Source organism: Petromyzon marinus, chromosome 19, assembly GCF_048934315.1.
Source record: "Petromyzon marinus isolate PM22_M1 ecotype Great Lakes invasive population chromosome 19, UKy_Petmar_22M1.pri1.0, whole genome shotgun sequence".
Lineage (NCBI taxonomy): Eukaryota > Metazoa > Chordata > Hyperoartia > Petromyzontiformes > Petromyzontidae > Petromyzon > Petromyzon marinus.
The window spans coordinates 5,717,771-5,734,376 of record NC_133685.1 but is presented as its reverse complement, the minus strand read 5'-3'; the positions used below and the strand labels follow the sequence as shown (position 1 = coordinate 5,734,376).

Below are 16,606 nucleotides of genomic sequence, written 5' to 3'. Positions count from 1 at the left end.
TTCGACCAGTGGCTCAGGGCCACAAACAGATGAGCACTCAATACTCACTTGAGCAATAAATCAGACTTGTGACGGGTGATGAGTGACCCAACAAGTGGTAAAACGCGACATCATTGATGATAGCTGAGACACAGCATTTAAATTGCATGGACTTAAACCAAATAATTTCATGGACGCTCAAAGTAGCTAACATATACCAAAAGCAAACACTAACTACCAAAAACAATTCAAGTGCAAGCCATCTGGCCACCATGAGAGATTCGTTCATGAGGCTATCCACATATACAAACACAGAGACAATTTCAACCGAGAAGATGTAATCTGCCTTAGCAATCATTGGAAGGGTTTGATAAACCATTCCGGGTCTTAATTGATTGTTCACGCTTACGGTGGCTTTCAGACAGCATACATTAATTTTTCGTCTCCCCCCTCTTTTCCGAACATAGATGGACTCGTCCATTAGATGGACTCGTCCATCTAAACAAACTGTCAAATCGCTATCTGTGGTGCTAACGTTTAAAAATAAATAACGCCACTTCTTTCAAATGTTCTTGCCGTTGGTTTTCACACCTGATGATGACTGCTTGTGTTGCAGTCGAAACGTCGTGAGAATTTTATTGTTTTATATATATTTGATTATTTTATTGTTTCCTTTCAACGTGACTTTCCCGAAAGAACCAAGAATAAGGATATGTATAGACATGTTGGTACAAGCTTTATTTAAATGCACAGAATCTGTATGCAGACTGGAAAACGCATAATTAATGTTCACCTGATTACAACCATCCTGTCCACACAGCAGTTGCATAAATAGGACAAGGTGTCCATATGGCAATGAAAATACAGCTCTGGCATTAGAATTTAAAATCTGCCCAGCACCCAATGTGGCAGTTGATTCCTGGGTGCTGTAAAATAACAGAAAACACATTTCTACAGTGATTTATATATATAAAAAAAATAACTATAAAGGTCACATTTACAAGTGCTTTTGTCAATATGCAGATTAAAACATTGAATAATAAATAGGTACAAAAAGAAAACTGAATACATGACTAAAACAAAAAGCAAAATGATTATGCATTTGCAGCCTTAAAAAAACACAATTCCATCACACTGCTTTTAAGTTCCCTCTAATCATTCATCCTTGTCCTCAACTTGCACATTTACAATACATACATTACAAGCTACAGTTGCATTACATTGGGTAAAATAATCTGGTATCAAGGCAAGTGGCAAGTGTCCATTTTACTGACACCTGGCCCAACACCCACATGACACGACAGCATGACTTCAAGGCAATTAAAAAGTAAAGCACTTCACTTTCAATACAAGTCTGTATGCTTTAAGCATCATGTAGTCTAGGCTGGCGGTCAGGGGCACTGTTTACAGGATTGGTGTTTGGTAATTTCGGTAAACAAAGAGGTGGCAGCATTCTGCCTTAACTTGATAACTCTGAGCACGTTTGAAAAGCTGAGGACTTTGTCCTTGAGCGTCAAAGCCGACGTTAACGCTACCTTCACTGATCTGGACAAAACATTGTTTTACTGTAGATTAAAGGCAATCAGTGGTCTCTCCTCCCGCTTCTGCCACCGACTCTTTGTCCCATCACCGCCTTCACCGCCGTCATCCCCGTCTGGGGGTCCGTCATCCCCGTCGGGGGGTCCGTCATCCCCATGGGGTCCGTCATCCCCGTGGGGTTCGTCATGCCCGTTGGGTCCGTCATGCGCTTCGGGTCCGTCATGAGTTTCCTGCGTAAACTTTCCCTCTTCGCTCTGGCTCGTGTTCATGTCCACGTCTGCCGGGCTCTCCGTGTCGATCGACGACGTGAGCGCGTAGGCAGCGTCGGCCGCGCTGGCCTCGGTGCCCAGCAGAGGCCTCAGCGAGCCTTCTTCCGGGGAACAGGTGGCCGTGCCGCTTTCACTGCCGCTGTTCTGGTCCATCTCGTCCAAAAACACCAGCTGGGTGTAAGATGGCGGCGCCTCCACGGCGGACTGTGTGCCTTCCCGCTTGCCTTCTTCCTGGCGTCGGCCTGCACTTTTTCCGTTGTCCGCGAGGCGACTGGCAACGGGCACCGCCTTCCGCCTGCCCTTTTTTCCCTCGCTGAGGTTCAATCCGGAGTCGAGACTCGCGTCGTTGCGGAGGTCGATGTACGAGTGCCGCACTTGAGCATTGACGGAGCCGTCTAGTGCCACGAACCAGGCCTTGGGATGCTTCAGGGGCTTCACTTCCTTCAGCTCCAGCAGGGCGGCAGTGCCGTGTGGCACCGGCTGCAGTTCCCCATTCATCGCAGTTGCTACAGGGACCTCCAATCCATTTGTGGGCATATCTAAACGGCGTGGCTCCCACGCTTGCACCCTGGAAGACTGACATGCGTCCGCTGCCTGGGTCTGGTTATTGTTAGAAACCCATGACGGCTGCTCCGACGAAATGGCACCGTTGGCACAGAGTAAAGGATGGTCTGTGGGCAGCGTCACACACTGGGAAGGGATCACCAAAGTTTGCACCATCTTTCCATTTATTTTGTCATTAACGTGGCTTACAGAGCCAAAGAGAAAGAGCTGTCCGGGCCTGGACGGTGATCCCAGAATGCCTAAGTGATCGACGGATCTCGTCAGAAAGCATTCGGGAACCTTCCGGTCCATCAGCAGGTCATCGGCTGAGTGAGCGAGCGGCGTTGCTGCCAAATTCCCCGAAGTCTGCCTGGAGTCGGATGCAGCATCATCATCTGCCAGTAGAGAACGATGGCTCGCAGCTGTCGCTATCAATACCGATGTCATGGCTATGTTTTCAGTGGCTACCGGCGCCGAGCGAACGCTTCGGTTGCTGTCCTCAGCCAGGGACCTGCATGCCCTGGCACTGCTCAAGTTCTCCAACAAGACATCTGAAGCCGAACCCAGCAACTGCAGACTCTCCGACCAGCCATCAGCGCCTCGCAGCGTGCAGCCCATTTTTACTGGCAGGGTGTCGGCCGATCCCAGAAACGTGTCACCATGGTCCCCGATTGAAAAATCAAATTCCGGAGAGGCGGCTGCAGAGCTTGAGCAGAGCTTAAGCATTTGCGAGCTCATCCCTGCTTCCTCCCGGCTGGACGTGGCAGTGCTAATGGCACCCAGGTTGGCGTAGGAGGTGGACGTACCCTGCTCCCGCCTGGAAAGTGGTAACGTGTCTGCTGGCGATGACAGCGGCAACTTTCGCAGCCTCTCCCTCGATCGCTTCCTCCTGTGTCAGACAAGACAATTCACACTTAACTGTGTCCATAATTTATCACATTGCTCTTGACACTGAATTTTGACACAAATCACTGAACTGAGGGCTTGTAACTACCTGCAGTAATACATCACCAGGCAAAGCAGGAAGAGGATGATGAGCAGCACTCCGCCTAGAATGGCGAGCAGTAGGATGGTGTGGTAGCTCGGCATGTCACTTTTCGTATCAGACGTAGCAATTACTGTGAAAACGAACATGCGCAGACATCAACACAGGCAATCACCAAGCAAGCAGGCGCCACAGCATTTTAAAAGTTTACTATACCCATCCACACCACCTTTTTTATTTGCACATTTTGAGAATACAATATTCGTTTTATAGCAGGGATGGGGAACAGTCCACAGACAGAATGCTTCATTTCATACAGCCCCTGGCCACATGAGGCTAGATCACTTCAAAAACGGCCCAGAAACGATATTCATTCTTCACTGCAAGTATCTTAGCCAAACTAATTTTGGTACTAGGGGGGGGGTGCAATATTTTCGACATGACAACACTTTATATTTTAACAGCCTCAGTCACCTGTTGTCTTTTCAGCAGCTCTCAGCACCAATTCAACACATAGCACTCGTGTGAACAAGGTTTAGTGACAATTCATGTGGCCCAGCAAATGTACGTTGAAAATGTCGTATCTTACGGTATAAATGTTCCCCACCCCTGCCTGAAAGTGTTTTTTTATATATATATATATGTAAGGGAAGCATTTTTTTTGTTGTTAAACACAGGATGGTCGTACTTGCAGTTCTGTCCGGAGAGGCAAGGAGCCAGCAGCCAGTGCTGAAGGCCATGTACATCCACAGCAGGGTGTCTCCCGAGAGCTTTATCTGTGCCAGCCCCGTTTTCCTCCACACGCCTGACGCACACACGGCACGACACCAGAGTTTGCCGCAGCCAATGTCAACTGTCCAACGTCGCTAGCTCACGTTTCAATTGTTAGCTACGCATTATATTTCACGTTTTTATACAGTGAGGGAAAAAAAGGATTTGATCCCCTGCTGATTTTGCACGTTTGCCCACTGACAGAGAAATGATCAGTCTATAATTTTAATGGTAGGTTTATTTGAACAGTGAGAGAAAAAATAACAACAAAAAAATCCGGAAAAACGCATGTCAAAAATGTTGTAAATTGATTTGCATTTTAATGAGGGAAATAAGTATTTGACCCCCTCTCAATCAGAAAGATTTCTGGCTCCCAAGTGTCTTTCATACAGGTGACGAGCTGAGATTAGGAGCACTCTTAAAGGGAGTGCTCCTAGTCTCAGCTTGTTACCTGTATAAAAGACACCTGTCCACAGAAGCAATCAATCAATCAGATTCCAAACTATCCACCATGGCGAAGACCAAAGAGCTCTCCAAGGATGTCAGGGACAAGATTGTAGACCTACACAAGGCTGGGATGGGCTACAAGACCATTGTCAAGCAGCTTGGTGAGAAGGTGACAACAGTTGGTGCGATTATTCGCAAATGGAAGAAACACAAAAGAACTGTCAATCTCCCTCGGCCTGGGGCTCCATGTAAGATCTCACCTCGTGGAGTTGCAATGATCATGAGAACGGTGAGGAATCAGCCCAGAACTACACGGGAGGATCTTGTCAATGATCTCAAGGCAGCTGGGACCATAGTCACCAAGAAAACAATTGGTAACACACTACGCCGTGAAGGACTGAAATCCTGCAGCGCCCGCAAGGTCCCCCTGCTCAAGAAAGCACATATACATGCCCGTCTGAAGTTTGCCAATGAACATCTGAATGATTCAGAGGACAACTGGGTGAAAGTGTTGTGGTCAGATGAGACCAAAATGGAGCTCTTTGGCATCAACTCAACTCGCCGTGTTTGGAGGAGGAATGCTGCCTATGACCCCAAGAACACCATCCCCACCGTCAAACATGGAGGTGGAAACATTATGCTTTGGGGGTGTTTTTCTGCTAAGGGGACAGGACAACTTCACCGCATCAAAGGGACCATGGACGGGACCATATACCGTCAAATCTTGGGTGACAACCTCCTTCCCTCAGCCAGGGCATTGAAAATGGGTCGTGGATGAGTATTCCAGCATGACAATGACCCAAAACACACGGCCAAGACAACAAAGGAGTGGCTCAAGAATAAGCACATTAAGGTCCTGGAGTGGCCTAGCCAGTCTCCAGACCTTAATCCCATAGAAAATCTGTGGAGGGAGCTGAAGGTTCGAGTTGCCAAACGTCAGCCTCGAAACCTTAATGACTTGGAGAAGATCTGCAAAGAGGAGTGGGACAAAATCCCTCCTGAGATGTGTGCAAACCTGGTGGCCAACGACAAGAAACGTCTGACTTCTGTGATTGCCAACAAGGGTTTTGCCACCAAGTACTAAGTCATGTTTTGCAGAGGGGTCAAATACTTATTTCCCTCTTTAAAATGCAACTCAATTTATAACATTTTTGACATGCGTTTTTCTGGATTTTTTTGTTGTTGTTCTGTCTCTCACTGTTCAAATAAACCTACCATTAAAATTATAGACTGATCTTTTCTTTGTCAGTGGGAAAACGTACAAAATCAGCTGGGGATCAAATACTTTTTTCCCTCACTGTACATGGACCGTCTTCCGGAATGGATTATTTTTTAGTAACAAAGATTTTGTTCCAAATGTATGATCGGCATGTCCTGTAACAAAGAACTCATTAGGAACACTGATGCAGAAAAATCTTTGTCACATGGCAGTTAAACATTTTTTTTTCTTCTCAAAACTACAAAGTACCTTAATCAAGTCAAAAAAAATACATGTAATACAATGTTTTTTTGTTGCAGGCATTGGGTAAGCTGAGACCATCAGCTCGCTACTCTTGAGAATCAGATTTAATCACGGGTTGCTGTCTGGACATGAATCCACGATACTCGGAGTTGTTGGCTCATTGGTCTTATGTAACACTTTGATGCTTTTATAATTGGCTTACAGGTAATACATATGAAATGATATACTTAGTTAAGTGTTTAAACACCAAAAATTAAGAAATCATGTGTATAGTATAAGTATGCAGTCTACATAACAGCGAACATAGTGCGTAAACAAAACAATATTCCCGTAATTTTAGATTTCGCTGTATCACTTGATACAGCGGACTTTGTTGTCTCTGTTCCACCTGAAGACGGAAGCTTGTGTTGCCTCCGAAACGTCGCGATTTAATTTAGTTGTTTTCTTTTATGTTATTTTTATTTTACCTACGTGACTTTACCGAAAAAACCAAAGAGTATAATATGCCCGTAATTTCCTAAATTAATTTAATTGTGTTGCTGTGCATTGAACGCGAATGCACTAAATTATCAGAAGAGCCATACGTCCTTCAAACCACATGGCAGCTAATGCTTCCTTATCGCTTCAACAATCATGGCGTGACGTTCGCTGAATACAGTATTAATATTAAATAACCGTGCGTGCAGCATTCCACTCCCAATGCCCTTAGTGAGATTTTTGTTGTATTGGTTTCCATTCGCAAGTAAAATTCTCAAGCGGAAAAACTTGTGAGAACTGCATGTACATCTTAATTATTAAATACGAGTGAAAAGTAAGTACAGTACAAAACTAGTAGCGGCAGTTGCAATTTCACAATTCAACACAGCAGAGCCAAGCAGCCATGAATGCCTGCGTGTCACAGCCACGCAGTCGTTAGTGTGCAGCTCGCGACTCTTACTGAAAGGTACCAGAAGAGCCAGTGATGAGCAAGAGGGTCGTCACAGGTTTCATCAGCAGCCTCTTGCACAAGATTCCAAGAAGCAATAGTGGACACTTACCGTTTTCTCTACCCGTGATGACTTAACAGATGCTGGTAAATTACGAAACGCTCTTGAAAACCTTTGAAAGGCGCTGCAAAGAGGTAGCCAATGCTGTAAAGGAAATGGTGACTCAGGGGTGACGAGGGGCCTTGGAACAGCGTTGGAAACTCGTGAATATGAATGAGTTGAAGTACCAACCCGGGAAGTTCACTGGATTTGATTGCAGTGACGTTTTAGGTTAAAGGCTGACGTTCATACAACATGCCCAGATGTCACAGCCGATTGCGTGCTTACAAGTATACCTGATAAAATATCATTACAATAATTATTTGTATTCACAGTAAATGGGAACAGTAACTTTACCCTAAAAAAAATGGCTCTTACTCTGGGTTAATGTGGCATACAACTGCGGTTACATCGGTTGCCCAAATGTACCAAATATTCTCACAATGTATATCTATTAGGCACACAATCATGGATTGATTCATTAACTGCATTTTTTTATGCTCAAGACAAACATATGAAAGCATGCATAATATAATCGATGATTCTTCTATTTCTAGAATTTTTCAAGAAATGTCAATTGATTAGAGTAAAAAAACCAAGACTACAAATGCTCATTTGTAGTCTTGGTTTTTTGATGAGTTGCATTTATTTTATGTCTTGCTTATGCTCATAAGCAAGACATAAAATAAATGCAACTCATCAAATTGTATGGGAGAGGAAGTGGTGGGTGGTTATGAATCATTACATGCCTAATATATAACTGGAATGCTGAATGAGAGCCTTCCCATTACAATGTGACCCAATGTGAGTTTTGCCGGCTTGACCATACTTCACCATGCTGGTCAATGTGGGCTCAAGGTGGGGATCATAGTACAATGTCATGGATTTAGCTGTACAGTACTGCCCTCTGCTGACCGCAACAAGGCCGTACAACTGGTAAGCAAACCACGGTTTACATCATATCAAAGCACCGCCGATGATAGCCCCACCGATGCTGGAGTCAAGCTCCCAAACGACGCCGGTGTCACCGTCGCGGAGGCTGGCGCCAGGCGGGAGGGCGAGCGACAGCTGGACAGGTCCAGCCACCATCACGTTGGATTCCCGGCTGCCGTGTTTCGACAGCCGGAGGCAAGCGGCGCCCGACGGGATCAACTTCAGCAGCCCGTTTGTGCCTGCGAGCGCAAGCGGCACGCGTGTCAGCTCGGCGGACCGCCGGCGCTGGGCTCGATGTACGGGGTCACAGCGACGAAAGACAAATAGGTTCCTCAAGTTTTTGTATTGTAAATGAACGATAAGGGGATTATGAATAAGATGGGGACATCTCCGTGTCAGAACACACCACACTGTAAGAAGTTAGGTTTACAATAATTAGTTGTGAAAATATATATGTATAATAGCATCGCCCCCTGCTGACAGACAACACCCAATCTCAGGCTTGTGCAGCGTACGCCTTGTGCCGAGTAGGGACAGCTGCCACTTAGGGGTTCCCTAGGTGAGACTGCCATAAGGGCAACGGAATGAAGGGTTGAGATGAGATACAAGACACTTTGACAAGCGGAGGTATTTAATTGTACTATAAATGTCCTTATCTGAATTTAAAAAATCAGTTGTGTCAACCACTGCTGAATGACAGCCTCTCTACACCATGTTGATCATGGGGGTCGTGTGAAATGCTTCACCACATTTTGTCACTGGAGGGGTCAGCTGTGGCTAAGTAAACTACTGCGCCATCACTCCGCCCCCATGTGTTTTTCTTGAACGGCAACAAAATAACCATAATTCCAACTTTTTTGCAAGCTAACGGATGGTTAACATACATGCTGTTACACTGCCACAGCCAATGTGGAACAACAATCTAAGTCACTTGACTGATATGTTACATGCCACCAACACCCAACACAGAACAATATATAATCCCGGATCCAGCATTCACCGAAATTGATAAATATACACTTTACTACTGTATATGTTGTCGCAGGTTTTGCTGTACAGCTCTCCAATGAGTTTTCGGGTTGAACCGCGTATTTTTTGGTACGTCCAACATTTCACCCCACCTGCTGTGAGCGCCTTCAGGAATTGTTCCCGAAGAAGTTCCCAGCACGTCGAGGAACTGTTCAAGAAGCTTCCATCACGTGGGGCGAAAAGGCAAGACATCATGCTAAAAAAACACTCGTAAATCAGGAAATACATCGGAGGGCTATACAATGTACGCTGCTCACCAGTGGCGTTGACCTCCGTTCCCAGCGGGAAAGGGAAGAGGTCGAGCTCATCTGCAGTCGTGGACACGGTGAGGTACGCTTCGAGGTCACTGTAGCTGGTGTTTCGCGGCAGCACCAGGGAACCGGGGTGAAGCTGTGCTGCAGAATGCCACTTGTGACCTGCAATGCAGAACACAGTTTTGACTCGTGCCAGTTTTGGGCACCATGGTGGCGAGATGTTAACTACCTCGTCTGATGCCAGTATATTTGGAGTTTGCATGTCTCTTTCCCCGTGATCGCATGGATTTTTTTCTCCGGGTCCGCCGGTTTTTCCCCTCCACATTTAGAAACAATATACATTTATAGTATTTGGATGCTATGCATTTCCACATGATAAGCTACTTCATTCAGCTATTTGTGGCCAGGTCGCTTCTGAAAAAGAGCGTTATAGCTTAGTGGGCCTTACCTGGTAAAAGGAAAATAGTTTAGTTTTTAGTTCTAAAATAAATTTAGGTTCAAATTGGTGTTGATTATTCGATTCACGAGTGTGTAAAAGCAATAGAATAAAAAGTGTAAGTCTTTCAAAAAATGTATCCTACTCAAACAGGAATTTTTTTTTACTTACTTTATATGTTGTGAAAAATATTAAGTTAGGATGAAGTGGCGACGTTTAAAGTAGAATTAAGTTACACGTGATGAATGGAATTTAATCGTAATGATGTCAAACCAATAACAGGCCATGCTCAGAGGGTGTGTACCAGTTGTGTACAAACATGGTTAATATTACTTTAAAAAAATGTTAGCATAGGGAAACATATATTGAGGAATATTACATCAATGAAGATAACACCCCTAGCATAAATGCTTTTTTTACGGATATACAATTGTAATTAATGTGGGTGAGGGAGATGTCGACAAGTGAGGTTACATGAGAACGTGATTTTCAATTGTGTAATATCAATAACATGTTGCCGACTTATGAAAACCTACACAAGGGACGGCTTGCCAAATATGTTTGGGAACTGAAAATGTAAAGTGCATACAGTAGAACTGTGTTTGCATTGATTCAATAATGTATATTACATTATTTTACTCATTATATCTGTAGCGTACACATACCTGTCAACCCCTTATCAGTACCTATCTTATTACAGACCAATTCAGACCTTATTGGTCACCTAGTGCCCTTAGAAATCTCAACGTTCATCCTACAAAGTCTCATCACAAGAGAGAAACACAAACAGCCACACATTTTTTTTGCCTATTTTGAAACGGCTGTCCCCAAGAGACATGAACAATTCACCATGCAATATATGATTAGGACACAGAGTGGACTTTAACCCTATTGACCGACATGGTAATAAAACATAATACATACTAAATGGTCAAGGTCACACCTCTAACTCTGGAGGAAACTGTCACCAGGTCCCTGTAGACAGTCAGCTGGGCAGGATCCTCAGGAAGTAGGTGAACGTTTAAAGTAGCCGCCACTGTAATGCAAACACAATTGAGACAACAAATTGCCGCAAGTCAACATTGCAACAACCCACCAGCTTTATATGGGAATTGGCTCAATGTGGACCCGCAGGATTGGGTGACTTCTGGTAGCTAAGACGATACAGAACACTTGTTGTTTTGGTTCTAAGCCAAAAATGCCCTGAAGAAGAGCAAATACTTCTTGCAATGTGTAATGGGCTCACATAGCAAGCAGGGCTTTTTGTAATCATTCCTTTTTGGCTTGTTTACTGAAAACCTCAACAAGTGCAAGTCATTTACTGAGGTAGGCAGCACAAAGAAGTCCTTGTTGCGTCAATTTATTTATTTAATATTGTGACTCACGTGGGACGTTGATTATCTGCCACTGGAGGGTAGAAGGCACATAACCGGAGCCTTTCACCAAGAGGAGGAGGAGGGGGGGTTGGGCAGAGTGGCGTAGGCTCAAGGACAGCTGGGCAGCCCCCGCAAGTGATGTCACCCGAGCGGCCTGCACCGTCTGCTCCTCCAGGGCCCAAACGGAGGCCCCCTCGACGGGCAAATGCGTCAGGACGTCCCTTACGTGCACCGCGACAGCCACCGCATCTGCAACGATTTAGTTTACAACGCGTCCGGTAAACGCCGTCTTTTTGGCAGGCGCCGGACAGTGCAATGGGAGCGGAAATGAGCACCCGTCCCCCGCCTAGGCGTAATGGAACAAAGAAGTATCCTGCACATGCTAAGGGCCACATCGTATGCATGTTGAACTTCTTTCGCACCGGAAAGTTCTTCCTCACGCCACTTCTGGCAGAACCGACTCCGCTAGAGGGTAGCTGGCCTATTCTTCCACGCGAGTCAGGTGCCTTGTTAGAGGTACAGTGAGGGAAAAAAAGTATTTGATCCCCTGGTGATTTTGTACGTTTGCCCACTGGCAAAGAAATGATCAGTCTACAATTTTAATGGTAGGTTTATTTGAACAGTGAGAGACAGAATAACAACAAAAAATCCAGAAAAACGCATGTCAAAAATGTTATAAATTGATTTGCATTTTAAGGAGGGAAAACAGGTCCCTGCAGGGTGGGCTGGTAGGAACATTGGAATGTTGCGCAATTTTATTTTTACATCCCAACAGCACGAGATTTCACTTCGTTAAAGTATTGAAAGGGGACGGACGGACGGACACATTAATCTATTACAGGCTGGTACACTCAGTTTACAACTTCGTTCCTACCAGTATAAGTATTTGACCCCTCTGCAAAACATGACTTAGTACTTGGTGGCAAAAACCCTTGTTGGCAATCACAGAGGTCAGACGTTTCTTGTAGTTGGCCACCAGGTTTGCACACATCTCAGGAGGGATTTTCTCCCACTCCTCTTTGCAGATCTTCTCCAAGTCATCAAGGTTTCCAGGCTGACGTTTGCCAACTCGAAACTTCAGCTCCCTCCACAGATTTTCTATGGAATTAACGTCTGGAGACTGGCTAGGCCACTCCAGGACCTTAATGTACTTCTTCTTGAGCCACTCCTTTGTTGCCTTGGCCGTGTGTTTTGGGTCATTGTCATGCTGGAATACCCATCCACGACCCATTTTCAATGCCCTGGCTGAGGGAAGGAGGTTGTCACCCAAGATTTGACGGTATATGGTCCCGTCCATGGTCCCTTTGATGCGGTGAAGTTGTCCTGTCCCCTTAGCAGAAAAAACCCCCAAAGCATAATGTTTCCACCTCCATGTTTGACGGTGGGGATGGTGTTCTTGGGGTCATAGGCAGCATTCCTCCTCCTCCAAACACGGCGAGTTGAGTTGATGCCAAAGAGCTCCATTTTGGTCTCATCTGACCACAACACTTTCACCTAGTTGTCCTCTGAATCATTCAGATGTTCAATGGCAAACTTCAGACCGGCATGTATATGTGCTTTCTTGAGCAGGGGGACCTTGCGGGCGCTGCAGGATTTCAGTCCTTCACGGCGTAGTGTGTTACCAATTGTTTTCTTGGTGACTATGGTCCCAGCTGCCTTGAGATCATTGACAAGATCCTCGCGTGTAGTTCTGGGCTGATTCCTCACCGTTCTCATGATTATTGCAACTCCACGAGGTGAGATCTTGCATGGAGCCCCAGGCCGAGGGAGATTGACATTTCTTTTGTGTTTCTTGCATTTGCGAAATCACACCAACTGTTGTCACCTTCTCACCAAGCTGCTTGGCAATGGTCTTGTAGCCCATTCCAGCCTTGTGTAGGTCTACAATCTTGTCCCTGACATCCTTGGAGAGCTCTTTGGTCTTGGCCATGGTGGAGAGTTTGGAATCTGATTGATTGATTGATTGCTTCTGTGGACAGGTGTCTTTGATACAGGTAACAAGCTGAGATTAGGGGCACTCCCTTTAAGAGTGTGCTCCTAATCTCAGCTCGTTACCTGTATAAAAGACACCTGGGAAGCAGAAATGTTTATGATTGAGCGGGGGTCAAATACTTATTTCCCTCATTAAAATGCAAATCAATTTATAACATTTTTTACATGCGTTTTTCTGGATTTTGTTGTTGTTATTCTGTCTCTCACTGTTCAAATAAACCTACCATTAAAATTATAGACTGATCATTTCTTTGTCAGTGGGCAAACGTACAAAATCAGTAGGGGATCAAATACTTTTTTCCCTCACTGTAGCTGTACCCACACTTTACCCTACTCTACACGCTACCTGCCGATAAACTATGGCGTACCCATTTATACTGCTGGGTGAACGGAAGTGGGAAGTGGGAGGGGCGGGAATTTCAGAAACCTGCCCATCGTTTCAACTGCCGCGCCGGGAGAACGAATCAGACTGGTGACCTCTGAGGTGCAACTCCAATGCACTGACCATAACACCACGGCAAGCCTGTAGCTTGAGGTCAATTTAATTTGGGATGCTTACCCTCTTTTTTAAAAGTGGGATAAGCGGAAGATTCAATCGGCAGCAGCGGTGCGCGCGGGCACTTAGGATGCTGCATCACGATGAGATATTGCTCTGCAGTGCGCTGCTTTCCAGTGGGGTGCTGGTCAGGCACGACGCAGCATTAGGTGCAGGTGCGCTGCACCCTCCAGGGATTTTCACAACAACAACAAAAAGGGCCACAGCGCACAAACTACCTCCATCCCATTCAATTACCGTGCGGCCAAAATGAACCGAGTCGCCAGCATTACATCTGAAGATTATTCAAGAAGCCAAAAGGCAAGCGAGGATGTTAACAAAGCCATGGAGATTAATGTATTAAGTAAAAAAAGGGGGGGGGGTTTCTCCAAGTAAAACTAGGGGCATTCTGCTATTAAAGAAGTGGAATCAATAGAGCCTAGCGTATTATCCCTATGGAGGGAAAGCGCGAAAGGTCCTTGGGAAAGGCTGCCCGGGGGATGAGTCTGCTACAGATTCAGGGCGACCCAAGGATAATGTGGAAGGCAATTTTCCTTGAACCTAATTACAGCCATGACAAGGTCATTGTTGGAAGCTTGCTTTATAGGCACCGATTTACATTTTGTAATTGCAGTGTAAAACAATCTCGCTCAGTAAATCAGGACTACTGCAGAACATAGAGTTTATAATCTCGAACACGAGTACATAATAATTAGAAACACTTTATATGCACATACATTAGTTCGTTCATTTGCCTTTGCTGTTGCATTACAGCTCAATGAGATGGCTACTTTTGTTTTGGTCCGAAAAAGGGATGTGGCATAAGGGAATGCCTTTCAAAAATGTTAATTATTCCACAACAGTATAATCAATGTTTACAAACTAAACATACTTAAATGAGCTTTATAGATTAATTAACGCGTAACAAACAATTCAGCCAAGTGGGCAGACGATTGGCCGACAGATGGCGCTTTTCAAATCTTTATGACTGAAGGGCCCAAAAAAATCAATGGGAGTGGAATAAATGTTGGGCTCTGCGATTATTTTTGTTGTCGTTGCCGAAATCTTTGTTTTGAGCTTCCAACGCGAGCGTCTTAACGCAATAAAACACAACGTAGTTCAAATTGGTGGACCACACAATTGATGTAAATCTTTTCCAAAATAAATCACACACGCACACGCGCGCGCGCTACAAAGGACAAAGATGAGACCACGTGAACCATGCCAGTCGCGGCCACATTAACCAGGGGGCATAACAAAACACACAAAAGCAGACAAACACAACTTAAAATACACAATCAACACACACACACGTGGGCACAGTTACACACGTGTAAAGAATCACAACACACAAGGGGCAACCATCATCACATCTCAGACGAATGAATAGGATGAATGGGCTAACGAAGAGAGAGAGCCCTGGCAATTGGAAACGCGAAGCAGAAAACACTTTCATCATCCATTCATTCGTTTGAAACGCTGCAAGCGCGTAATTAAACACATGGATGGATTCGTCCAGTCCCTCGGGACCAATGTCAATCTGTCCCTCCATCCCCTCCAACACAAAAAAAACATCTGCGACCTCCATCCATCCTCTTTGCCACCCCCCCTCTGCATGCAATGGCAGTACAGTAACACAAACAAGAACGCGCAGTGCCTGTATATATTGTTTTGTTCGAAGCTAGCACTTCTCCGAATTGAATGCACTTTAATCGTCGCTGTGTCACGCTGCCTCGCATGCAAAATGTACAACACAAAACGAACACAAAAGTTGCTCGATTGGACATCGTCCATCCATTGATGTTGGTCTCCCCCCCCCTCCACCACCACACACACTCCTTAGAATATAGGGAGGCTCACGGGACATCCGTGTCCCACACAGTACTAATACAACCATCTCATATCTATGGCACCAACGTGGACGTTTCCTATAGACATCAACATGGGCCAACATTCGTGGACCCTTTAAACCTCCGAGAGCACTCGCTCCAGCGTCAAATCATGAACATCCCACGTTGGAGCTTCTGGCCCGTGTGGGACCCTTAGACCACCACGGCTTACAGCATCCCCTTTGGATCCCCGAAACACCCTTGAACAAACACTTGCACCCTGGTTAACGCACGACTCCACAGGACCTTCTGACTCCGCACGATTGTCCACCGGTGACCCCCCTCACAGAGGACTTCCCGAACCGCCCCCCCCGGCCCCCCCAACCTGGTCAAATAATTCAAGGGTTATCGGGGGGGGGGGGTGTCCACTGCTCACCAACAGGGCCCGCTCCATCCTCTCCAGCCACGGCCAGAAACAGGAGCAGCAGCGTCATCAGCGGCAGCACGAGCAGCATGGTGGCTGCACCAAGCACCACCACCACCTCCTCCTCCTCCCTCACTCACTCCCCCTCCACTCTCCCTCCTCCTTCACGCGGCTCCCGTCCTCTCTCTCCCCCCTCCACCACCACCCTCCACAACAACAACAACCACGCCGGTAGTAAAGAGCACGCTCCTCGACTCGACTGCTTCTCGCGCTGCTGCTGCTGCTGCCACGAGAGTCCGAGGGGAGCGCCGAGGCTGTTGTCGGGAGCCGTTACCCCCCCCAGTGGCGGCAGTGAATCCCTGGGCCACGCATGCGCGACATCAACCCCCACCCCCTCCCGTAGTGATAACACTAAGCGAACACTGCGGCGAATTTGCAGACGGCAGCGGGATTCGCGGTTGATGCGGCACGGACGCCAGCAACTGAATGCAGTGTCGGGATTGGCTTGCGGCGGTGGTGTTTGACGATGATGATGATGATTATTATTACCTGGGGTGATCACCAACAAAAAAACATGTGAACACTTCTGGGAATTTGCAAAAATACAATGTACCTCCGGGCTCTGAAGACCACCTGGAAAAGATTCCAGGCACGCGTTGACAATGATGGCGAACAAGTGGAGACTCTTTGGCTTTTTGCAGCTGTTAACATTACATTTGTTATCATGTTACAGTGTATTATTATTATCCGTTCGTTTTCCATTAAAAACGATAGTACC

General features: G+C 46.0%; 1 protein-coding gene across 1 annotated transcript; it reads right to left on the bottom strand.

Annotated features, from left to right (window-relative positions):
- Positions 1-698: 698 nt before the first annotated feature.
- LOC116943898 (protein FAM171A1-like) lies at positions 699-16,208 on the bottom strand. The gene is made up of 8 exons (XM_032957225.2): positions 15,841-16,208; positions 11,058-11,297; positions 10,616-10,708; positions 9,240-9,398; positions 8,010-8,192; positions 4,004-4,120; positions 3,325-3,448; positions 699-3,219 (listed from the first exon to the last, which is right to left on the bottom strand). Exons 1-8 carry the CDS (start codon positions 15,917-15,919, stop codon positions 1,542-1,544), a joined length of 2,673 nt encoding a protein of 890 aa, XP_032813116.2. The 5' UTR covers positions 15,920-16,208; the 3' UTR covers positions 699-1,541.
- Between the last annotated feature and the right edge of the window lie 398 nt (positions 16,209-16,606).